The following is a 25872-nucleotide window of genomic DNA, read 5'->3' as shown; positions in this document are numbered from 1 at the left end:
CAAGTCATCAGCCTAGAGAGTATTACTGTAATCTGTGTCTCATTGCTCGGATGTGTCATGTTTCTGTGCCTGGCTGCTGGTTCAACTCCTATGGAGCAGGGTGGTTGGCTGGCTTGTTGCTCCTGACTGGGATTTCATCATTCCGAGTGAGAGCGCAGTGCTTCACCTCGCCAAGACACATTTGTTCATTATATCATCATTTCCCTCATTGTACAAAAAAGTTTAGATTCTGCTCAAGGCTTGCAGCATGAGCCCCCCGTTCATTTGATAGGTACAGTGATCTCCGACATGCACACACCGTCCTGTCCTCCAGTTTGGCTATAGGGATTTTTACTTACACAATGTTGTTAAAAGGCAGACTGCAGGATCGCCACATACCCTCAGCGAGTGTGCTACTACATAAGCACAAATCCATGCCTATTTTAAACCACCTGGAACCTGGATCTGTAAAATCCTGGCACCAGGTTACGAGGACATCTGTGGAGCTGCTAGCCTGAGATGATGATAGAAGACACTTCAGTCCGGCCTTTGAGCGTAGGAGAGAAGGTTCTCTGCGGGGACAGACTGAAAGTTGAGCTGTCAAGCACTCGTAAAAACAAAACCCATCCTCAGCTTCAGACTCGGGAGGGCCACTCGCACATATGGGAGAGGAGAAACGGAGGGTGTGTGCTGGAGGGGAGATGAGGGAGGAACTTCAATATACCGTGTACAGTGAATGTATTGTAACGTGCATCTGTTGTCAAGTGCTTTTAAATTATATTTTCGTATGTAACGTGGAGACTGATGTTTCCTTTTTTTGTACGGGGGTACAACAGGTTCTGAGAAGAGTGACTTGTAAATGATGTCAACCTGTCTTTCTATATAAAAGAGAAGCTGCTTAAATGTAAACAGGAAACGACTGAGAAAAAAAAAAGCAAAATAAAGTAAAAAAGCTCCACATCTCAGACTCGTGTTCATTACTTATTCAGCTCAGAAATGAAGAACAAAGCATCAAAATGCATTTAGACAAGCTGACTTTATTCATAAAGATCTTTGCAGCACCACTTAAACCATTCTCACATGAAAAGGCCTGCATCGGACACGTGACATACATACACAGTTTTGTCTTGTGATGACTGGACATGTGCGTTTCTTTCCTTTTTCTTTTTTTTTTTTAAAAAGCCTGGTTACAACACGCATAATGACTGAAATAAACAAGCGGTGGTGATGAAGCCCCGTGAAGACGCACATAAACGACATTCAGTCATGAGGGCTAACAGACTGTGACTGTAAAACATGAAAGTACGTAACAAGTCTAACCCCGTGTCCGGCAGCCAGTTTAGCCAAAAACGAGGTTCATTATCTCCTAAGCCCAGCTTCGTACGGCCGACCTAAGATCAAGAAAGTGCACGCCAGGAAGTAAAACATCATTGGTCCTGTCTTCTTTTAAATATGAGGGAGGTAACGATAAGGGGAGGCGGGTTCACAACGTAATTCACAGGTATCGCCACAATTTATATTTCTTTTCATTTATGTACAGTACATTCAGAATAAAGCCTTATTTAGTGCAGATACATGAAAATGTAGTGCTGTTTTCTTTTGTGTTTAAACCATCTCATACGTACAATATTTCATCTCCACCACACAGTTCTTCACTTTTTATGTACACGCACAGGCGACTCTTTTAAGATGTCACATATTCATATTCACTTTGCATTTATGCTCTTATCTCTCGCGTCTTGCGAAGCATCATACTCTGAGGACAAATAAAGGACGACTCACTGCCTTGGATGATTTCTCACTTGGTGTATGCATGTTCGGAGAAGTTAAAAGAACAGGGACGTTTAGGATGCTTTCCCTCGGAGTCCCAGTTCAGCTTTGTGTCTGTGAATTGTTTTGGAACACAAAATATATATATTTGTGCATTTAATCCCTTGAAGGAGAAAGATGCTAGAAAAGCAAAGGATTGTGGCACTATTCCTGAATGTTAATGATTGTATGTTAACGTGAAAAGCTGCTAAATAACTTGGGAGGACTAGCCGCCTAAGTACAAACTCTGCTTCCTTTCAGAAGTAGACTACATTCTCTTAAACGTTCCAAACAAAAAGGAAAAAAAAAACCCCCGAGAAAAATCACAACAAAAGTGCAAATGATTGTATGTTAACAAGATAAATCAACCAAACCCGAGTCAAAATCAACTAATAGCGACACATATTTACCCATACAGTATGCCGGAACCCCCTCCCCTTCATTCGATTTGCTCAAAGTTGAGGACGTGGCCGTCAAAGTGCGTGAGGACGTGCCGCTCGAAGAGCTGCTGCTGACAGTTGAGCGGGAACTGCTCGGAGCAGACGGGGCACACCTTCCAGTGGCTCTGGACGTGCTGCTCGAAGCTGCGCTGCTCAAAGTGCGGCGGGAAGATCACCTCGCACAGCGGGCAGCGCTTGTGAACGTCACTACTGCGGAAGGGGATGAGGGGAAAATTGATGAGGTCGGGGGTTGGTGGAAGGGGTGATGGATAGACGAGAGAGACAAAAAATTGAAAAAGAAATGTGAGTTTCCGTGTGGATCATTGTAATGGAGTAGGCCTCTTTTGCTCACAGACCAGATTATGACTAAATAATGAAAGCCAGAGACGTGCGCCTCTTGAAAAGCAGCTGTTGAGTCACTTGCAATAAGCAACTGTGTTACCCCCCCTGCAGGGTAATTATTGGCTCTGTGCGCTACTCTTCCCGTAAGAGCAGAAACAGATAAATTAATTCTGTCTTCATGTGATCCTCTATGTTCATAAGGAAGAAATCTCTGACTGTGTCATTTAGCATGTTATGTCATATATACTGGGGTTCAAAATGAAGAGGTCTTACTTGGAGCAGTTTAAGTTCTGGAGAGAAAATGAATCAATGGCTACTTTGATACAAATCTTTTTTTTTCCAAGGCAAAAACTCCCAACAAAGCAGCTGTCTGTGCATCTGTTTTTACTGATGCTCTTGTGCGTTACTTTGTTTCCTTCTTTATGTGTCGTGTCTTCTAGGACACCTTGTGTTGAAAATGAATGTCCTACCTGGAGTCAAAGCAGAAGCTGCTCCTGGTTTCACTGCGTCTGTTGGGCTGATGATCACAGGACTGCTGAGCCCCATCTCCCACCTTTGGCACACACACACACAAAAAGAAAATTTCCACTATTTGCTCACAGATCTGAAAGCTTTAATGAACACCACCTCCAAAGACAATTACAGGAAAAAGGAGTGCGACTAAAGTAAATGAAGCGTGTGTTAGTAAACTATGTGTACCTACGTTTCTATTACATGACAGTAAACAAGGATGCCCCATTATCCGACAGTCTCTAACTCATCTTCTGCCTGTCCTTATGCAAAACCTCCTCTAATTACTCTCCCCCAGCTCTTGTTATCTTCATCTCTCTTGAGCTCTGAAGGAGTGACACTAATTAGAGCTTCATGCAAATGAGTTCAAAGCACCGTCTTTTAAGGCCAAGCTGCATTTCCCTTCGTTTAGCGAGGGAGAAATCCTCCAGAGACGGAGAAGGGTGAAGTAAACGCGGGATTATCGTGGCAACAACAAAAAGCCAGTGTAGGAGAGCAACGGCTGGGATCGCATCACAGTGATTTAAAATATCCCTCAAAAGTTATGTAGAGAGGTCAATTAATGCTGCCAATCATGGTTTTGTATTTATTCAGAAATACAATGCATTATTTATATATAACAACACTACATACACTAAATATAAAATTTTAGCCAACAATAGGTTTTTCAGTTTTGAGCTAGATACACCGCTACTCACATTTTGTGGCTCCTCTGGTGGATGCTCGAGGGTCTCGGGGGGACTTGTGCTACGGGAGGGTTGGATGCAGACCACCTCTCGATCCCAGCCTGGTGCTCCCGGACCCGGGCTAGACGGTGAGATCGGAGGTGCGCAGGGAGGGGTGCAGGATGGAGCCTCAGGTGGGGGACGGGACACGTGCTCAGGGGAAAGTGCAACATCCCCCCGATCTAAAAAGATTAACACATTAAAGCAGCAGGGGAGCAGCAGGGACACAGAGTGCGAGTAAATCATTTCAGTTTCTGACCCGACCTCTTGTGGTGTCGGTGGAGTAAGGATTGCCGTACTGCAGCTCAGCGGGCCTCTGCGGCACCAGCGGCGGAGGGGAGGGATGCTGGGGGTAGGGCAGAGGGTAGCGCAGCACCATTGGCTGCCGGACCTCAGCACCCTGAACAGCAACCTCCTGCTCCCTCTGCCTGGACATGTAACGCTGCAACTGCTACAGAAGAGATGCGAGAGGGCTTTACATTTTACACTTCACGGCCACACCTCATTTAAAAAGTCCTGGATATCCTCCTGATGCTATAAGCGCAGAACCGCAGTCAGTCTCAGTTTTATAAGTCATCAGTTAACATTTCAGCAGAACCTTTCTCACAGTTGGTGAGTGCGTTCATCTTAAGAGTTAAGTTTCCCGTCTACATTGTTTCTGCCCTTTGTGATTATATCTGAAGCAAGCGCATTAGTACCCTACTCATTACTGTAATGGGTGTCAGACTCTGGCTCCCTCTGCTCTGGCTTTGCTGATAGAAGCACTCACCCTCTCCCTTTCTTTGTAACTCCTTCCTTACTCTCCCTATTCCTCCCTGATCTCCTCTCTTTATGACTTCATTAGTGCGCTGCTATCAGGTTTAACATTTAAACCAGGGTTGGGAAGGTGAAACAGACACGTTGTGTGGCATTTGCACCATCTAATGGCACTGTACCAGTGGGCGAAAGAAGCAAGTATAGATGTATTAATTAGAGGAGAGTGGGGAGTGTTGAGTAAGAAAGAAAAAGCTATGGAAATGGTTCATACACCTCCTATAATTGAAAGCAATGATACTGGTCTGGGCTTCAGCTCCGTCTACATTGTCTAAGTATGTGAATTTGATTGTAAGTAAGAGCTATGTTGAGGCTAAAGTTTTATAACCTTAAGTTGAGGTCATTGTTGAAATATGCACAGTTTTACCTGCAATGAATAGATTCATTTATGCTCAACTTGTGCCTGCTTAGAAATCAGAGTATGCAAAAGTTTCTAGAGTGCTCGGGCACTATGTGTGGAGAGAGTGCATTAACATTTTCACTGTTTTTAGACCGATTTCCATGGTGACAGTTGATTTTTCTCCTCTTTTCAGGCCAATATGGCCACAATTTATGTGCAGACAAGTGGAAAACCTGAATGAAAGTGCTGAGTTGCTGTTAAAGCAACAATGTTGCATTGAAATTCATTTAGAGAACACTGGTGGTGGCATCTTTACCTCCTGTAATTGCTCTTTGTCTCTGAGAGCCTGGGCAAGGTTGCGTTTCAGTTCGGTGACCTCGCTGGCTCTCTCTGCCATTTGGACCTAGTGAAATAGATAAAGACAATCAACTCACAGCACAGTGCATCTCAGCATTTTTTTTTCATTTGACGTACAGACCTGTAAGATGGGCTCAAGAATCCCTTTATCAACAGCTCCATTCATGTTCAACTGTATTATCTTGAACTCATTTAAAACCAGGATTTGCCTACACTTTACTCTTACCAATTATTTTCAGATTAGCAATTTCATCCTCAACGTTTAGCTGTGGCTCAATTTAATAACAGCTCGTTTAATCTATTATGTGTTGATAGCATTTGTTTTTGTTTAGTTGTTTCAGTTTTTCCAAAACTTTTATTTTTATTCTAACTGCCAATCTGTATGGTTAGCCAATAATTTTAATTGCCAACCATAGTTTTAACTAATAATCTTCAACTTTTTCCCCCTTAGTTGTACAATACCGCTGAAGGGCTGTACAGCTCAGGAGTATTTTCATCACGCCACCGGGCGGGGTAGCATGGACACCCAAGTTTGTGAACATGATGACTTAAGAACGATGCAATATAGGATTTTCAAATGCATACCATAGGAGCATCTACTGAAAATCTCAGACCAGTTTGAACGATTTTGATCTTGACCTCAAAGTCAGGATCAGAGGTCAAGTTTTTTGAAAATTCTGTCTACGTGATAACTGGAGGCCGATGTGGCCAAGGATTTTTTCAAATTGATACCATAGGTGCTCTTATCTAGTATTAGGCTATGGGATAGCATTGGCGGCCACCAGTATTTTTATTCATACGATTCATACAGCTTTTAGTTGATAATAACCGCTTTACTTGTTGCTTTTATTTTGTGCCAACTTGAGAAGACCAAAATCAGCCTTCATACAGCCAGGTAAGTGAAAATATTTGGTTTTAATTTCACCTGGTGCAGCCTCAGATGTGTGGGCCTTGCTATAAAACACATAACATAACATAAAGCTGAAGCGGACCAGGGGATCGTAGTAAATCTCTTAGCCTCTAACAGAACTGACCCTGTGGGATAGTTTACATGGCCCGTTGCCCGTCTTCTCTAATTTCACCCCATTTCAAAGGTTCCAGATTCCCTCCCTTCCCATGGTTTCTCTTTCTGCTCAATGTCCATCTGTCTATCCCAATTTTTTCTCTCTTAAATTCTGTTCGCTTCTTTTGCTTCCCCCACTTGTTCTCTTTCATCTCCTTTTGTCCTCTCTCGTGTTTTCCTTCTATCATAAATTTACGGCACGGCATTAGAAGGTTAAGTTCAGGTGAAGGGAGTCCGCAGCAATGTAGTACTATGCACCCCCCCCACACACTTCATCCTATTCCTCTCCCTCTCTCCTTCCTCTGGGTGGCTGATGTAAACAGCCGTAAAGCATGCCGCTCTGCGGCTGCCTCGCTTGTCAGTCTCCGGGGCCATTAAGAGCAGCTTGGGACCCGGGGTGCTCGCCCCAGACAGGAGACTCTATCAAAGTTGAGGGAGAGCCGTATTTACAGCGCCGATAAACACACACTCACTCATGGAGATTAAATGCTATTTGGTACTTTAGTGGAGGTTCGCATTCAAAATGCAAGGTCTCTACTGAATCACGCACACATACCACACATGCTGGCTCACCCATTGGAAGGTATGATCCATACTGTAAGTAGTAGAGCAGTTAGACATTTGTTGTTCTTCAGGCTTTGTGGTTCAGCAAATTCCATTTGAATGACTGGGTATTACATTAAAGTGTGCATGGCACAGCAGACCGTCGTACAACAATGTTTTTCAGGCAGCTGTGTTTTATTTTAATGGTAGATTGTGCATAAAAGAGCATTAAACTGAATTTGACAATGAAAGCAGCACAGAGGCAGCCATGCATGTTAAGTGAAGATTTTAAAAAAGAAAGAAAGAAAAAAAATCTACCAATAGTAGAGGTACAAATCCCCACGACATGATATTATCACAATACATGATAGCATGTATATAGCATGATATGATATTATTGCAATTTTTAACAATTTGTTATACACTGAGTATAGATATATAACATACAGGAGTGTCCCAAAATGCACTACCGGTATATACTTCGTTTTTTCTAATTCATTTCAGGTTTTATTTGGAAAGACTTGAGGCCATGAGCATATATGACAGTTTTGGTTTTACAGTTTTGGTAAGCGTATCATTTTTGTGCCCATGGTCCGCCAAGTGACACTGGAGCAGCATTGCAAAATTTCCTACTTAGCAAGAAGCTTTTCAGTCCCCGACGACACTGCTCCAGCGCATAACACAATTTATGCAATCCGTGGCAAATTTCTCAAAACAGGATCTGTTTTTGACAAATCACGCAGCAGAACGCCTGCTATTACCACCAGTGATGAAAACACTGAACTCCTGGAGCAGGAGCAAAGCCAGGGAAGTCTATACAGAGCGCTGCACTGGAACTGCACTATGTGGCGGCATACAGCTAGTCTTCAAGGTGCTGGAACATTAAGGCAAGTCTAGCAGGTAAAACTGCAACCACTCCTTTGTTGATGCTAAAAATATGAATAAACTCAGTTTCTGTAATTTGTATGAATTTATTAAAATTGTATAGTGAAATCTGTATATTGTGAATATACTGCAAATTATGTCCTCAAAGTTGTACTTTGTCAGTATTTATTTTAACCAGTATATCTCATTTCTGTTACTTTTTGCTGTGGAATGAGACCCAACACCCTCACAATCACATTCTCTCTGAGATTTACTTAATCTTAAGGTTATGTCTTTGTGTCTTACTCTGAATCGCTCCTCCTCGTCAGCCAGCCGTTGTTTGAGTGTCTCGTTGATTGCGCACTGCTCCCTCCATTTCTCCTCCATCATTGCCAGCTCCTCCTCCACTGAACGAGTCTGCTCCTTCTCTGCCTCTTCCATGCACCTCTCCTCTACCTCCAGCCCCTGCTCCTCGGCACCGTCCCTCAGCTCCTCCATATTCAGGGCCCCTTCCACCTCACTGTTTTCCTCAGCGCCCAGCCTCTCGTTCTCCACTTCTACCCAACTCGCCATCCTCAGGCTCTCTTCCGGCAGGCTCTCCTTCCACTCCTCTTTTTCATTCTCATCCATTTGTTTAACTTGACTTTCAACCTTCACCTCAGCTTTCTCTTCAAGTGTATTCAGTGTCTTCTGCTCCTCCTTCTCTGTGCACACTTGTGTATCAGCATTTGTGACTTCCTTGTTGCTGACGTCTGGAGTGATTGTCATCTCAACAGCTTCTTGTAGGACTGCCGCAGCTATATTTCCTGTAAAAACACAAAGTTACAATTAAACCTATTTAAATGTAAAGAGTTTTACACAGAGAAATATGAGCTGAAGGCATTAACCATAATTCAGCTCCTTGGCACTGGGTGGAAAACAGTGGGTCTTTCACTGAAACCCTGTGGAGAAATCTGCAGCAGCACAAGTACAAGGGTACAGAGTGGAGTTTTTATGAGCGAACTTATTGCAGCCTGGCAAAAGTGATCCAGAGGTGCACAAGGACACGAGAGAGAGACTGCCAAAATAAAAATTAGGCGTTTGATTTCAGTCAAGTACGGAGGTGGAAACATTATGTTTTGTGGCTATTTTTCTGCTAAAGATACAGGATGACTTTCCCAAAAACCCAAAAAGAATCCACACAAACATGTGGCAAACATGCAAATGCCACACAGAAAAGCACTGGCCAGATGGTGGTCGAACTGTAAGGCAACAGTGCTTTAGCAAATGACGTGGTTCTGATGAATTCATCAAGCCATGACCTCCAGCTTACAATGGGGCAGTTTTTAGCTGAATGTGAAGTGGTTAGGTTAAGAATTAGTGCCTCCAAGTGTGAGGCTGAAAAAGGGTAGAGTGCCCACTCCAGGTTGGGAATGATTTGTTGTCTCAAGTGGAGGAGTTTAGGTATCCTGGCGTCTTGTTCACCAGTTAGGGGAGAGTGACATGTGGATTGGTGCGATATAAGCAGTGATACGAATGCCAAACTGGTCTGTTGTGGTACAGAGAAAGCCGAGTATGAAAATGAAGCTGTCGATTTACTGACTGATCTTGTTCCTACTCTCACCTATGGTCGTGAGAAACTGAGATTGTGAATACAGGTCCGCAGAGATAAGGTAAGGAACTCAGTCATTCACTCAGATTGACTGAGCTGCTACTCTTCCACATTGAAAGGAGGCAGTTGAAGTGGTCAGCCAGAAATGCTAGAGAAATTACATCTCTTGACTGGAGAAGGAGGTTGGGGAGAAGGAGGTCTTGGCGTCTTTGCTGTCTCCCCAACCTAGACCTGGATAAATGGCAGAAAATGGACAGATGGAATATGCCCTTTATCTGAATGAATGTACCTCCTGTTGGTGACTCTGGACTAGGGGTCAGTGGCTCCAGTGTTGTCTCAGTAGATGCATTTCTCTTTGGCTCCTGCAAAGATATACACATCAATGAAATGCAATTTTGCTGGTTTAGGCACATATGGAACTGAACGAAATGTTTCTTTTCAGCCTGATGAGCATTGCTAAAAATTACTCACCCCTTGGGACTCCGCTGTGTTCAGTTTGGCCACCTGTCTGCGGAGGCGCTGACACTCCCGGTACTTCTCCTTATAGTGCTCAGCAGCCATGTGGAGACGCAGCTTCAGCTCCTCCACTTCCCTCTGCAGCTCAGCCTCTGCCTCTGACACCACAATCATGTTGGGGGTCATGTCCCCATTGGTCCCAACACCCTGAACACACAGTGTTAAAAAAATTGATTAAATAAAAACAAACAAAAAAAAGTATTTGTGAATTTATTTATCTCCATTTTAATATAACAAATATTTGAGACTCAGAACGACTAAGGCAGGAGCTTTGTAATCTAACACAGTTCAAACTGTTCAGCAATAAATTATAAACAAACAAAAAAAAGGCTCAACGCCAAAATCTTCTTTGCACTGTGTTCTTTGTTAAAATGGTAAACAGTTAAAATTTCTCTTGCTTAAATCGGTTGTCCTCAGTTCTCATGTAAAAATCATCCATCTAAATAAAACTGAAAAGTGTGAAAATTCCTTTCCATGTTTAGCTACAGATTTCCCTAAACCTCTTTTCCCTAAACACAGGGACAGATATTAAGGAAGTCGACCACTGACCACTTCCTTCTGTGCAGTGCTCCTCATGCGGTCAAGCTGGCTCTCCATGCGTTGGCACTCTGCCTGGGCATCAGCTAAACTGGCACGGAGCTTGTCGGCTTCTAAGCGGGCGCGGTAAAGCTCGGTCATCGTGTGGTCGCGAGTACTGGCTGAGTCACGCAGCTCCGAGGCTAGCAGAGAGGCCTGCTGCCGGGATGCCTGGAGCTGCTCCTCAGCCTGACGGAGCTGCTCACGTACACGGGCCAGCTCTGCCTAAAGACAGAAAGAACTGATTTTACTAAAGCTATACCATCAAAATGCTAACCCTGCGATTAGTGGACATTTTTGTTTACATTTTGAGTACTACTTTAGTGTTGCCAGCAATAATATACACAAGCACTTTTACTTTGTCAGCTTTGTGTGCCAGCAGCTCTTTCTCCAGACTGTCTCTCTGTGCAACGCAGGCCCTGAGCCTCTCCAGCTCCTCTTGGAACTGAGCGATGGTCACCTCCCGGTTCAGCTCCACCGCCTTTAGCATCTGAAGCTCTGCGCTCAGCTTAGTGTTCTCCAGTTCTGTGCTGCGCAGGTGGGCCTACACATATGGCGAAACAGTTAAACAGAACTGGTCAAGTAAGAATGCAGACAAAAACACACCCTCGGCTGGTACAAAAAAAAAAAAAAAAGTCAGCCTTTCACGTAAAACACTTCTTCACCTTATAAAGATCTCGCTCATCCTTCTCATTCTTCAGCTGGCTCTCCAGACTGTCTCTCTCTGCTGTCAGCTTCTTTAAGCGATCACGCAGACTGAAAGACATATTGAAAAACAACTTCTTTAGTGCTTTCTTGTGTCTCATATTATAAATCTAAAGTTTTCTTACAAAAAGCTATTTAGTGATTAAGTGGACACCTTAAACATGGCTTTACTGATGGGTATAATCTGTGTGTGTATAAGGCCGGAAAATATCAAATGAGAGACTTAAGATGCCAGTGAAATATGTTAAAGCCAGGCTGACATATTCCTGTGCAGCATCTGGCACAATTTTGTATGCGTGTTTAAACCTGGGAAGTAAACACGCATGCAAAACTATTCTACACATATTCCACATCTGTGAGGCTGATGTTAAGCTTGCTTAGATTTATGTAAACACTCTGTCTTCAAATGGATGACTGATGGTTACATGTTGCCATTCTTCACTCACCAATCCAGCTCTGTCTCCTTTTGCAGGCCCCTCTGAGTGACTCCCAGCAGGTCCTCCTCTAGCTGGCGTACTCGGTCCGTAGCCTCTGTCAGCCTCCGCCTTACCTCCTCCCTCTCTTCTGACAGGCCCTGTGAAGAACGCAGCAGCTCCTGCGGGCCAGAGAGGTAGCTGTACATCAGCCTGACAGCCACTACAGTCAATCTCAGTAGCTGAAGAGCTCTATTATAGCCCTGCCAAACCCGTTCACTATATTTCAAATACTACTGTCTCTATATATTTCTTATCATTTGTACAGCATAAATAGAAATTTTTTTTTAAATCAAAAGTTATGGTCAGAAGCTTAAACACACACAAACACTCCTCTTGGCCACGAACATCATAATAATTATGGACTTTTTGTGATTTTCTTTAACTGTCCTTTTTTCAGGATCTTTAAGGACTTTAAAAACAAGAATTGAGTGTAAAAGTTTGAATTTATTTTGGATTTTCCCAAATCCTTCTCTCAAACATGTCAAAAGTATACATACAAGCTCATATATATACATACATTCACTTATATCTTTTGTGAAGTGGTACTGAAGGTTCTACATCATCTTGACAACAAATTGTAGCTTCAGTTCGCCATAAAAAGCATTTATTTGACAGCACATATTGGACTGATCCTTAGTTAGAACAATGGGAAAGTCCAAGGAACTCAGTGAAGAGAGGGAAGTCTAAATTTACACAAGTTGGGAGGGTCTTTGGGAGACATTTGCAAAGAACTACAGATTTCAAGATCATCAGCTCAAACAACTGTATGTAACTCCGCTGTGTCTTTACCAAGGTTTGGAACTATCACCCTCAGATGAAAGGAATTTTGTTAGGATGTTCAGGATCAACCCAGGAAACACAAATCACCACTGTCCACAGTGAAGCAAATTTTACATTGGCATAGACTTAGAGGGTGCTGACCAGGAAAGAATCCTCTGCTCCAAAACTGACACCTTCAAACTTGACTGAAATTTATAGCTGCCCACATGGACTAATGTCACATAATGCCTTCATCGTCTCATGTGACTTTTATGCTCACACAAAACAAAGATAGACAAGATAGATTACTGGAGGAATAAAGATGAGGCTTTCAAACCTAAGAATGCTGTACCAACTGTCAAGCATGGTAGTTGTAACATCATGCTCGGTGGCTGGTTTCCTGCCAGTCATACTGGTACACTACATGGAATGGATGGTATAATGAAAGAGGAGTACCTTCAAATTCTTCAACTTGGACACATGGGTGTTCCAATGGAACAATGATCTCAAACACACATCAAAACTGGTTTTGGATTGTATTAAGTTTATGGAATAGCCTTCCACAAGTCTTGATCACAATCCCACTGAAAACTCTTGGACTATGCTTAAATGCCAGATCCGTGCCAGGAAGCCAGCCGATTTAAATGAAACTTTTCCAGGAAGAGTGGTCAAATATTAATCTGAATTATGCCAGAAAAAAAAAAGTCTGATGGAGGTATTATTTGTTAAGGGACATTTAACCAAATATTAAAAGTTTTTTTAGTCTGTGCAACTTGTGTGTCCAATTCTTGTTTGTCATTAAAGATCTAAACTATGCAACCATGCCATCCTGTAAAAAGTTGAAAGAAATCATTAAAAGCCCCAAATTAACATTGCATTTGTGCCCACGATGACTGTATGTAAACTTCTGACCACAACTGTATTTAATTATTTATTACTGTTCTCGACCTCTACGGCATATTTCTAGTGCAGCTGTAACATGTGAATTCCCCTCTAGGGGTTCAATAAAGCCTTATCTCATCACTCATAAATAACTGGTTACAAGTTATGACTCATTAAGTCTTTTGTTGGACACAAAGCACAGAATAACTATGTAGATTCCAAAAAAAATGTTCAGTAGCATCCTGTAGTGGAAGTACAAAACAATTTACTGCTATCAAACAACACATTATATCAGTTTTGTTTTCTCCGTGTGGTGTGCCTGCAGAGGAAATACCTTGTTTGAACTTGCTGCGAATTAGCAGTGAACGACATTAAATCATGCATAGCTAATATTGGTTGTGACAGGACAACATACCTGTGCACACACCCTTCCTTTATTTTGTAGTATGAGCCCTTAACACACCCATTCTCTTTCACACACTAGGAAAGACAGACACACAGTTACACAGTCAAGGACATACAAGAGACAGACAGAGTGCACATGCACACTCCAACGCATACTCAGGCCCGTCTCCCTCTGGGCTTGGCTCTGCATAGATTACTGTATGATTTTTACGGCTGGCGTTTGGGAAGCACTTTAGCAGTGCGTAAAGACCTTATAAAAAGTATAGTCGTAAAATTAGCAGCCACAAAATATGTACTTATGTTTTCACGTTAAGAAACTCAAAGGATATTTTCATCAGCGAGCCACGAGCTAACGCACCTACTGTAAATGTTTTACAAATGACACACACACCCCTATTCACACAGGTCGTATATCTGCAGATGGACATGCCTGTTGAATGAAAAGCAGCATGGTAATAACAGAGCGTGTGTGTGTAATTTATGGCGATTTTGTCCTTCATAAAAAAAAAAAAAGAAAGAAAAAAAGGGGGGAAAAAAGGAGCAACAGACTAACTCAAAGCAGCCTGTGGATCTACACCAGGAAGCTGCACTAGGGGGCGATAAGAGACTGGCTTCAAGCTCAGAAAAACCTGGCAACTTTCTGGGTTTCACTTCTCTCTGCCAACTCCCCTCTCCTACTTTTATTGAGCTAGCTTGAGGTGACTGCTTTTGGGCATGTGTGCCAAGCTACTGCTTATCAAATGAGGATCTCATAAAATGCTAAAATGTGACTCATCCTGGTGAGTGAGTGAAGAAGGTGTGAGGGACATAGCGGACGAACTGGGTGTAGAAGTTTTTTTTAGTTTTTTTTTAAACTTTATTCATTTTGACAGATTTTTCTAAACGTATCATTTTAACTTGGATTAAAAATTTATTTCCTCGTCATGCCAATTAAGAAACTCTGAGGGAGAGAGAAAAAAAGCGAGAGGGAAGAAAATAAGACAGTGAGAAAGCAGTGGCCACTGCATCGCGTGACTGAGTGGTGTTTGTCCCTCAGGCTGGGCAGGGCTCTTTTTTCAGACAGGCGGTTTTGCGGACTACCCTCCTCTCATTCCACACACAGACTAAAAGGGTTTGCAAGCGGGTGGCATAATGAGTGCGTTTGTGTGTGTGTGTGTGTGCATGCTTGTGCATGTGTAAATGCACATTAGAGGGGCCCTGTTGTGTAGAACCTGAATGTGAATGTGACAGCCTAAGGGGACGGAGGGGACGGGGGTTTGTACAGGCGCATGCACGTGGGTGTGTGTGTGCGTTTGACGTCATGTTTGTTCACTCTGTGGTTGCGATGGCATCGTCCCTGACGCCAGATGCCCAAGAAAAACTGTGTCCCAATTCCGTTCTGGCCCACTGAGTCAGGTCGTTAAAGAGGGAGAAAAAGACACACACACACAAACACATGCACAAACAGACACACACTGAGCAGCTTTTTGTGTGTCTGTCAAACATGGAAACAGATTATACATGAATTTAGCCCTTTGAAGTTTTCAGACCTATGATCACTGGTGAGGAACTGGCTCCAAGCCTGTGTCCATCTACACACTCACCTGTACACACCCATACACTAAATACAACTACACACACACACACCGAAACTGTCTTAACTCTCTTCAGTCTCAAGGTTGCATATATACCGTTTATTTATTTTATCCATATACGGACATTTGAACTCTATTGAGTATTCCCAAATATTTTTGCTACTACGGGGCTTAGGGCGAGTGAAGACTTCAGATTTTTTAAATACCATTCTAAATAAAACTTCTGACTTTTAAACTGAAGACAGAATGAGCTCTGTTACTTAACGTTAGGAATATTAATTGCTTGGTTTGTGGGTTGGCTGAGGTTACCATCGGACATTAAAACAAGTTCATCATTGTTGGCGATGACAACAAGCAGATGAGAGATGTAGGCTACGGGGCTAATCCAACATTGCTGACGTAGGCCTGTCATGTCACAACTGGATAAAAACCTGTGGGCTATTTTAAGGGTGGGAACATTGCTCAGGGTTCCAAATTTAACCGCAATTTTAAAAAAAAAACGAAAAGAAAAAACGAGAAATACCAGTTATTTATTTTTAGACTCATTAATTAGGATGGACACTTATACAGGAGTTTTCTACTCCTAATTGAGAACTCAAAGTGCTTTTTTACTACGAGCCCCTTTTCACTCACACACACACATTCTGACTTTATTCTAGGCCTAAGCTCCTTGTCTGACATTCATGCACAATGAATGCATCAGCGGAACTACATTTCAAGGATTCTTGAAATGAAGACTGCAGGAGCTGGGGATTGCACCACCAACCTTCTGATTAGTGGACGGCCCACTCTACCTCCTGAGCCACAGCTGCCCCTACAGGTTTCCCTCCCCCTCCGTGGGAGCCTGTACTATTCAAAACTTAGCCCACTACCTCTAACCTGGTTATGTGTCCGCAGCAGGCAGCACGTCTCCCTCTCCTGCTCCCTTTCCCTGGCCAGTCGCTTCTGCTCCTCCTGCAGCTGTTGCTTCTCCTCTTGCAGGAGACGCATAGCTTTCAGCAGTTCCCTGCGCTCCTGCTGTGCTTCCTCCACACGCTAACAGGCAGAAGGAGAAGCAGAAAAAAAATCAGATCGACTCAATTTGAAGGGGATTGGTCACGGTTATCTTCTGGTCTTCTGCAATTTATTACATTTACCTCTCACTTTTCCCCCTATTTAGAGTGCTGATTCTATAGTCAGTTACACTGCAGATCGCTGTTTGATGACTCAAGACCAGAGGGGTTAAGAAAACTGGGGAAATAAATAAATAATAACATTTTGTGCATTCTACCTCTAGCAGGCCCGTTTTGGTGGTGACGACCAGTATGTCGGAGTTGCTGTCATCCTCAGTAACAGTCAGCAGCTCTTCGGTGGGCGTGGCTGACCTGAACTGGAAGGGTGTGCTGGCTCCTCTGATGTCACCAGCGTGAGTGACGTAACAGAACTGGTAAAACTCTCCATCAGATTTAGGAACATAATAAGCTGCACAGCAAAGAAAAAAGAACGTAATGTTGGCACGTAAGGGGGGCACGTTGTGCCCTTCCTTATAATCGTTCACATATACACATATATCTCCTGAAATAAAAGCTTAAGTGTCAGGTGCAGCACGAAGAACTTAAACTGTGAATCATCCAAAGCTCCTTCTTTATAGACCAAGAATAAAAACACGCAGCTGGAAATTAACATAATGGGTTCTTTTATAGACCAAACCTGCTCAAAACTGTTCTAGACTGCCTATATTTACAATATCACCCCAAATATCCATCCAACTGTTCTGCTTCAAAGCAGAGAAAGAAAAAATCACCAGCATTGAGAAGACTTATGCAGAGGATTTAGCTAGAAAATACATTACATATGCTGGGTTCGAGCATTCCAAGGTTACACTGGAAACTGAAGCACATTATTCAAGTGTGAGCCCTGGTCCTCTAGGGCAGTAGAGGAATATCCAGAAGCCAACTGGTTTTACTGACTCCTGACACACCGCAGCGTGCTCTCATATTTTCACTGTGTAATGTCTGACCGTTCCAGGCCCAGTAAAACCAGTTTGCAGGCCCTCAACTGTCTGTGTCTGTGTGTGTCTGTGTGTGGTTTGAGAGGTGCTCAGGTCCCAGGCCTCAGTTTGCGGTCGTGTTCCCTTATTAAATAAAAGTGCTGGTTTTTATATGCACTGTAAAATGGAGGAGTAACTTTGGAATACCCTGGGTTTGTATAGTGGTTTAAATAGTATGTAAGTGTGCGTGCGTGTGTGTGCTGTACCTTGAAACACCACAGCCCTGTGCGCAGTACTTCCTGGTTCATAGTTTTCAGGCATAGGAGACCAAACGAAGGTGTAGTAATCTCTGGCTGTGCTCCAACCCACCTGAGGAGACATTAAAAACAAAAATAAACAAACGATCCCACAGTGTAAAAGTTGTGTGCTGCAGTTCAAATCACGCTGAAGAAGGCCAAATTTTCCAGCAAACATGTGTTAATCGTTAGATCTGATTTGAAAAGATGCTTGATGAAGCATTCTGGAGGACTACATCCAATGTTCAAAGCAAGAATGGAAACATTTAAAACCCCTCATTTCTCCACACACCTCCTCCCCTTTTCACTCCTACCCTCAGTTCCTGCCCCTTTTGGACCCACAAAAAAGAGGACCAGCAAAGGTGTGAGAAAAGGGTGGAAGGGCAAGGGGGGCTCGTCTGCATACAATCGTGGGCTCGTGGGGGCTGCAGAGACTAGCCAACAAAGAAATGGGGGGGGAGGGGGGAGGCGAGGGAAGCGGGAGAGTGGATACAAATAAGGTGAAAATTTTACAGAAAATGAGAAGGGAAATGTAATTCCCTGGATTTCACGTGTTGTTAGAAGACAGGTGATGAAAGGTCGTCGTGCCCGTCCCAATTCAGCTCCGTGCATTGTAAATCTGTCACATACAGCCGCGCACGCGCCCCGTCTTGGACGCACGCGCACACGCATACCTCCCTGCAACTCCTACTCATAAGTACGCGATGCATTATTGTGACATTACATAACTACGTTTCAGCTGCAGTAAACTCAACCATCTGTGGAAGTGCAGGACGTTTTGTTTTCTTAAAAGAAAAGAAAAAAAAAGAAAAAAAAAAAGAAGAGTTAACCAAAGAATATCACACTTAGATGATCAACAGGCAACGCTTGCTGATTTTCTCTTTAATGAGCTGAGTTTTTAAAAAACTGTTTCTGTAGGAAAATATTAAAATAAATGACTTTTAACTGATTAAATCATTAAATGACTTTCAAGTACAAAAAAACAGTCAACAAAAACAAAACACGGAAGCTTCAGGTGACGACAGTAAATCACCCGAGCTACTCAAAACGTTTGTCAGGCTTTCAGATTTGATAATGTTGTTGCACCGAAACGTAATTGCAGTGTGTGCCGCATCAACCCCATTACGCTGCGTATAATGCTGCTCCAAACAAATGGTAATTGTCAACGTGAAATCTTGCTGCCAAGAACATTCCTTCCACCGCCAACAGCATCTGAGTGAGAAGCGGGGCTGCGATGGGACTCCAGCCAGGTTTGTTCGTGTGGTCATGTGTATTTGCTTAAGAGAGAACAGACATAAATAATTTTGCTAATTGCAGAGTGAAGTTGACTGACACTTGGTTAGGTATGGTGTGGCATTCCAACAGATGAGTGCTGTTATAAAATAATCACAGGCAAAGCAGCTATCAATCATTCATCCAAGGTGTGAGGGAACAGCACGATGACACTTTAATTATACACTCACACAACGGGTTTCTCCCTGCCGACCCAACGAACATGCCACAACCAAAAACCTCCACGGGGCTTTTCAGGGAGATGAATGTGTGTGTGCATTAGCGTGTGTGTGTGCACGTGAGTCAGGCTGTCAGTAGCCAAATAAAACAAATATGTTGAAATGTTTTTCAGTGACGCAAAGAGACGAAAGAAAGAAAGCTAAGCAAGCTTGATTGTAATGGGAACTGTTGATCTTCACTGTGTATGTGAGTACTGTTTCAATGCAACACCATCTAGGAGCACATTTGTTATGGCAGGATCCTTATTGTGGGCTATGAATATTTTCGACCACTAGGGGGTGTCTGTACACAACTCAACTGAGCACTGCCTCTCTGAGCCACCTGAGTCATCCTCTTAGCAAGTCAGCTTTGTTACTCGGTCTCTCTGCTTCATTACTCAGTCTCTCTAGCGTTCAGGTAACGCCTGTGGATGTCGGAGGTAAGAGGAAGAAAATATTCTCTTTCTGAGTCATCTCTGTGGAACAGTTTTGCCTCCAGGACTCAAACACAGAGTATTCAACAGTGAGTTCAAGACGTTTGAGGAAAAAGTCAAATGTAAACAGTCATTTTTTTTTAAATAAGCAAGCTTACAGTTTCCAAATACCCAGTGAAAACCATGCAGGGGAAGTCTGATACTTCATACCTCTGCCAGAGGCTCTGAAGTCTCTCTCTGTGCCATGTACAAGCTGAGTTTCTAGATCAAAAAGAATATCTAGGACATCAAGGCGTCTTCCTATTTGATATGTATGTAGAGCTGATATTAAATGTACAATTCTGCTCACAATGGTACAAAATCCTTCAAACTAATTTCTGGAGCCAGATCTTGACTGACTCCAAAAGTTAATCAACTCTAATTTAGTCTAAGTCCCTTGGAAGTAATCCTTCCAATAGAAACAAAGAAACTAAACCCGCCCAACTGAGGAAAAAGGAGGTAAAAATCATTCAAGTGATTTCCAGTGGTCATTACCATTTGTAAAACCCCTTTAAATACTAAACTTGATTACCTGACAAAATAATTATTAGCTGAAAGGGTTAAGTATTCTTGTAACAGACGGTATACACTGATACTGCAGAGATTTTGCTGCTGTAAAATAACATCTCTGTGAACACACACAAAAGACAGACGTATACGTCAAAAGGATTAAAGAAGCGTGGTCTGCTTGCTCCCTGCCATGAAGCTCTAACCATCAAACAGGTTTCATTAGCACGGATTACAATAATTACATTTTCCAATCGACTTTTTTTCCAAATAAACGCGGCGTCTTTATTCCTTTTTAATTGAGCTGGTGGATTTGAAGTCAGTTCTTAAACAACGATAAAATGTTTGTCTTTTGACTTTACGAGACATTCAGCTTCCTCGTTCGCATTTCCTGTTAATTACGTGTGAGATTTGATGGCCCCGATAAAAGGACGGAGCACGGGGGGATGCTGCTTAGCAGGAAGCAGCGAAAAGGATGGAAAGAGATGGTGAGCCAACATGCCAAAAGTGTGTGTGTGTTCTTAATAGGAATCAGAATGGTTCATAAAGAGTACCAAATGATTGCCTCGTCCCCCCCTCCAGTGAGACCTACTGTAACCAGCCCACCATGCACACTCTTCCTCCTTCTGCATGTAGAGCAACCACACCAAAGCTTGCGGTGAGGTTTTAGGCATGTAGAGAAGAGCTCAGCCATTAGCGTCAAGGCGGATGTATGTGTTAATGTGCCAAGTACAAACCTATGGCCAATTAATAAAACGCTAACACATAATCCATGTCAAAAAACACTCGTATAATGGGCGGGAAATTGTTTTATTCACTAAGTATGTCTCGGTAACACAAATGATTCCTATTATATAAACGTCTGGTCTTTAACCGATTATGCCTGCTTTTGTCTTTGAAGCGTGGTCTGAGTAATAGCAGCTGTAGTGTGTGTGTGTGTGTGTGTGTGTGTGTGTATGTACCTTGAAAATGCCCACCCAGTCTTTGGGGTGGGGAGTAATGTAAGGGGTCAGGGTGTAACGACACTCCAAGGGTGCCTGGGGTAGGAAACTCTTCCCCACATTCTGAAAAATAACGTGGGCAAAGTTGGACGTTTCCATCACGCTGACGCTGCTGCCCGGCGATGAATCCACCACCTGGAACGATGACATTGTTTCCTGTTGGTCACTTCATTTGTCTAGAAAAGGGAAAACAGCATAGACACAAATAAGTATGGAGTGAAAAAGCAAATATTTAACACAAAAGCTGTTCCAAAATGATGCAATCTATTATAATCAAATGATTCCAAGTGTCTCAATTCCTTTATGCTCTGCTGGCATGTTTTTCCTTGACACTTGTACATTGCAAAGCAATGACGTGCCATAAAACTTCATGTCAGTTAGCTTTTGCACTCCTGAGTCACACGCAATCCTTTTGTTGACACTGTGTTCAGACTTTGAGATGATAAAGCAGTTGCACTTACACTAAAGATCTTCGGAGGCCTGACTTTCTCTCCCACTCATAAAAGTGATGACACCATGTTTACCCTTTCTGCACCTGAAACAGGTAAAAGTGTACACAAGTGTATCTCCCACAGAGCGAAGAAGCAAGCAGTCGTGCTGAATGTTTAAATATGCATATCAAACTGGAAAATTCGGTTCTTCAACTAGACTATAGGCTCACTGCTTCTCAGGAACCAAGTGTGCTACACCTCTATAAGAGGAAGTTTATTAACATTTGTTTTTCTATGAAGAGAAATATGTCTCAAAAAGGTTGCAAAGGCGTACAACATGATATACAAGCATAAACTGAGCTTTACAAATGTGTGAAATGATTTGTGTGTCACTTTTGAGGACTCAACGCACAAATACAAAGGAGTTTGAGCACAAGTAAAATTATTTCACAAATATGTACATCTAAACTGATACTGATCACTTATGCACAATATATTAAGTTTAGCTCAAAGATCCCAAGTTTTTGACTTCTAAAAACCTTTCTATGCGTACAAATGTGTAAAACCACACGTAACAGCTCTGTCGCTCCCTTACAAAACTTTAAATGCATGTGAACGAATCGCCTAATACGCACAGACCATGTCGCATGCACACATTTAAGACAAATTGAATGCTGCCAGCTGGTTTCAAGTGCCAGTGCAAAACTGGGACATCTGGGCAGCGTTTTTTATTTTTTCCAAACAAAGTGAACATTTCTTTTTCTAAAAAAAACTTAGAAAATGTGATTAACCAATTACAGACATTACACGATAGCCTATAAAATATAATATATGGTTTCAATAATCTGCTTTTACATGTTGAACATTCTTCCGCTGGGAAAAATCAACCAGTGCTTACAAACAAATCATTGCACACATTTGTAAATCTTAGTTTACGCTAGTGAATCATATCCCACGCATTTGCAACCCCTTTTGAGATGTATTTCTCTCCATATTTTTCCTTGCTTTAAACATATTAGACCACTTGATTAATTACCAGTTATTATTGGGTTGAACCCTCTTTTACTGGAAACAGTCCTCTTAGGTTTCGGTCAATATTGACATGATAGCATCATACAGTTGCTGAAGAGTTGTTGGCTGCACTGGGTGGGAATCTCCTGTTTCACCACATCCCAAAGGTGCTCTATTGGATTGGAATATGGTCACTGTGGAAGCCATTTGAGTACAGTAAACTCACTGTCATATTCAAGAAACCAGTTCGAGATAAACAAGCTTTGTGACATGGAACAGTATCCTGCTGGAAGCAGCCATCAGAAGATGGGTACACTGTGGTTATGAAAAGATGGACACGGTCCTCAAAAATGGAATAATATAGTAATAACAGGCTTTTTGTTTAAAAGATGCTCAGTTGGCCAAAAGTGTGCCAAGAATATATCCATCACACTGTAGCAACTCCATCAGCCCGAACAACTGACAGAAGGCAAGACGGATCCATGCTTTTATGTTGTTTGAGCCAGATTCTGACCCTTCCATCCAAAAGTTGCGGCAGAAAATGAGAGTCATGATGTCTCTTTTTTTCAATCTTCTATTGTCCAATTGTGGTGACCCTGTGTGAACTGTCGCCTCAATTGCCTGTTCTTAGCTGACAGCAGTGGTAGCTGATGTGGTCCTCTGCTGGTGTAGCAAACCTATAACTAATAAATAATTTTGCTTTTTTTCATAACTTGGTTGTAAAAAGTTGTTATTTGAGTTAGCGTTGCCATCCTATCAACTTGAATCAGTCTGGCTATTGTCCTCTGACCTCTGGAATCAGCAAAGCATTTTTGCCTAGAGAACTACGGCTCACTGGATATTTTATCTTTTTCTAAAAAATCTCTATAAACCCTAGAGATGGATGTGGAGGTAATTACCATTAGCTCAACCATATCTGTAACACTCAGACCAGCCTATCTGGCAACCACAATCACAAAAAGTCACTTAAATCACCTTTCTTCTGCTTTCTGATGCTTGGTGTGAACTTCAGCATGTCACCTTGTCCATGTCTACATAGCTAATGTGTTGCCGCCACGTGGTTGACAGATTAGGTAATTATGTAAACAAGCAATTGAACAGGTATACCTAATAAAGTTGCCATGAGTATATATGTCATTATCGATTAAGCAGACAAAAACAGGCCTTCCTCAGGCTGTGAAAACAAACAAAAAAAACAAACATCTGAGAAATTGCTACAATATTAGTAATGAAAAAGTTTGGTACATCCTGAGAAAGAAAGAAAGCACTTGTGAACTCAGCAAATCAAAAAGGCCTGGACGTACATGGAATCTAACATTGTTGCATGCTTGCAGAATTACTTCTATGGTGAAGAGAAACCCTTTCACAACTGCCAACCAAGTGAACAATACTCTCCAGGAGATAGGAGTATTGATATCTAAGTCTACCATAAAGGAGACTGCATGAAAGTAAATACACTGGGTCCACTGCAAGGTATAAGGCACTCATAAGCCTCAAGAATAGAAAGACTAGATTGGACTTTGCTAAAAAAAACAAAAAAACAACAACAACAACAACAATAACAAAACATCTAAAAAAGACAGCACTGTTCTGGAAAAACATTCTTTGGACAAATGAAACCAAGATCAACCTCTACCAGAATAATGGCAAGAATAAAGGATTGAGAGGGTGTCAAAAAGCTCATACCACATCATCTGTAAAACACAACAGCGGCAGTGTGATGGCTTGGGCATCCATGGCTGTCAGTGGCACTGGGACACTAGTGTTCATTGACGATGTGACACAAGACACAAGCATATGAATGAATTCTGATGTTCAGAGATACTGTCTGCTTGTTGATTGGGCGCCGTTTCATAATACAGATGGACAATGAGCCAAAACATACAGCCGAAGCAACCTAGGAGTTTACTAAAGCAAAGAAGTGGAATATTCTTGAATGGCCAAGTCAGTCACCAGAGCTTAACCCAATCAGGGATGCATTTCACTTGTTAAAGACTAAACTTTGAACAGATAGGCCCACAAATAAACAGGAATTGAAAACCTCTGCAGTAAAAGCCTGGCAGAGCATTAAAAAGGAGGAAACCCAGTATCCAGTGATGCCCATGAGTTCAAGACTTCAGGCTGTCATTGCCAGCAAAGGTTTTCAACCAAGTATTAGAAATGAACCTTTTATTTTCTTAATTTAATTACCAATTACTTTTGAGCACCTAAAATGAAGGACTTGTGTTAAAAAACACTTTAGTTCCTCACATTTCTATGCTCTTTTTGTTCAACCCACTGAAATCTGCACTTCAACTACATATGAGTTGTTTCATTCACTGTGGTGATGTACACAACCATAATTTGAAAAATGGTGTCTCTGCTATGGGCATCTCTTTAAAGACATTTTTATGCAGTACTACACTGCTGAAAAACTAGGGTGTTAAATAGGAAAAAGCAGAGGTATCAGTGACATTATAATTATAATCTCTTGACATTGTTCACGAATGTATAAACCCCCATATATGAAGAAACCGCCCCACCACTGTGATGAAACAGCTGACTTTAAACTGCACAGTCAGGGCTATTGTTCGTGGTCAAGAAGAATGATGCCGCTGCTTAGCATCACGGTCACCAAGTCATCTCCGTAACTGCGAAGCAAGCTACAACGACAAACCCTAAATCCCTGCATTTTCTATACACCCAACCCTGGACTGATAAACATAACGTGCAAGTCTAAGTCATAAACTGATGCTCGGTTAAGCTAAACAGCTAACGTACAACGTCTGACCACTGATCCGCTTCGACCAAAACACGACGAAGGCAGCACACAACGGCTAAAGTAGAGCACAGCCCTGTAAAACGAGCTCAGTTAGCCTGGAGTTAATCTTATTTGTTATGGCTAAGGAGCTAATATTAGCTTGTGAACAGGCCATGTCCTGTCAAGTCACCAGCTAGCTAAACATTATACTAGTCGGACAGCTAGCTGTCTGGCTGAGAAAAGAGAGCAAAGATTTTCACGAGCGTTATTTTAGTCTGAATTTAAAAAGGGTACCCTTTTCATTGGATTTCCACTTGCAAAACAGAGTGAATGTCTGCCGGCCTGGCCGATGTTTTTGCCAGTGTCCCCGTTGTTGTCAAAGCTCTGGCGATGATGCGTCTCTCTCTTCCTGAAAGAGAAAATGATGCTGGACTTCCGGGATGCTGAGAAGTACCAGTGATGCTGCTAGGAATAGAGGAGACGACAAGAGGTCAACGCAACAACTTTATTATTTACTCGGGTGACTTAAATCACTTTAATTATTATCCTCGTTTATTTCACTTATAAAAAAAATCTGACTTAATACGATAACTGTTTAGGGTCATTTGCCAACTCTAACAACATGCCATTAATTTAAAAAAACAGAAAACAGACTGCGCATTTAACCTCGGTTTTTAACGTAATG

General features: G+C 42.3%; 1 protein-coding gene across 3 annotated transcripts; it reads right to left on the bottom strand.

Moving 5' to 3' along the window:
- Window positions 1–996: 996 nt before the first annotated feature.
- tax1bp1a (Tax1 (human T-cell leukemia virus type I) binding protein 1a) lies at window positions 997–25660 on the bottom strand. Of its 3 annotated transcripts, none has more exons than XM_005728810.2 (18): window positions 25482–25660; window positions 21467–21540; window positions 20967–21181; window positions 17505–17607; window positions 16540–16730; window positions 16149–16304; window positions 11620–11768; window positions 11134–11224; window positions 10827–11012; window positions 10442–10693; window positions 9848–10039; window positions 9666–9738; window positions 8092–8591; window positions 5275–5361; window positions 4070–4256; window positions 3779–3987; window positions 3041–3123; window positions 997–2438 (listed from the first exon to the last, which is right to left on the bottom strand). In XM_005728810.2, exons 3-18 carry the CDS (start codon window positions 21153–21155, stop codon window positions 2228–2230), a joined length of 2859 nt encoding a protein of 952 aa, XP_005728867.1. In that variant the 5' UTR covers window positions 21156–21181; window positions 21467–21540; window positions 25482–25660; the 3' UTR covers window positions 997–2227. The 3 variants fall into 3 exon arrangements, with proteins under 3 accessions (XP_005728867.1, XP_005728868.1, XP_005728866.1); XM_005728811.2 differs by lacking the exon at window positions 21467–21540 and having other exon boundaries at window positions 997–1863; window positions 2199–2438; XM_005728809.2 differs by lacking the exon at window positions 21467–21540.
- Window positions 25661–25872: the final 212 nt, after the last annotated feature.

Source organism: Pundamilia nyererei, unplaced genomic scaffold (genome assembly GCF_000239375.1).
Source record: "Pundamilia nyererei isolate P.nyererei 1_Seehausen unplaced genomic scaffold, PunNye1.0 scaffold00030, whole genome shotgun sequence".
Taxonomy (NCBI): Eukaryota; Metazoa; Chordata; class Actinopteri; order Cichliformes; family Cichlidae; genus Pundamilia; species Pundamilia nyererei.
Note: the sequence above shows the minus strand (reverse complement) of the source record. Positions and strands in the feature narration are given on the sequence as shown.

Coding starts and splice junctions, on each gene's coding strand:
- tax1bp1a (XM_005728810.2), bottom strand. CDS start 21,155: ATGTCATCGTTCCAGGTGGTGGATTCATCGCCGGGCAGCAGCGTCAGC. Junction 16,731..17,504: donor CAGGGCTGTGGTGTTTCAAG/GTACAGCACACA, acceptor TTTGCTGTGCAG/CTTATTATGTTCCTAAATCT. Junction 11,013..11,133: donor ATGAGCGAGATCTTTATAAG/GTGAAGAAGTGT, acceptor CCATATGTGTAG/GCCCACCTGCGCAGCACAGA.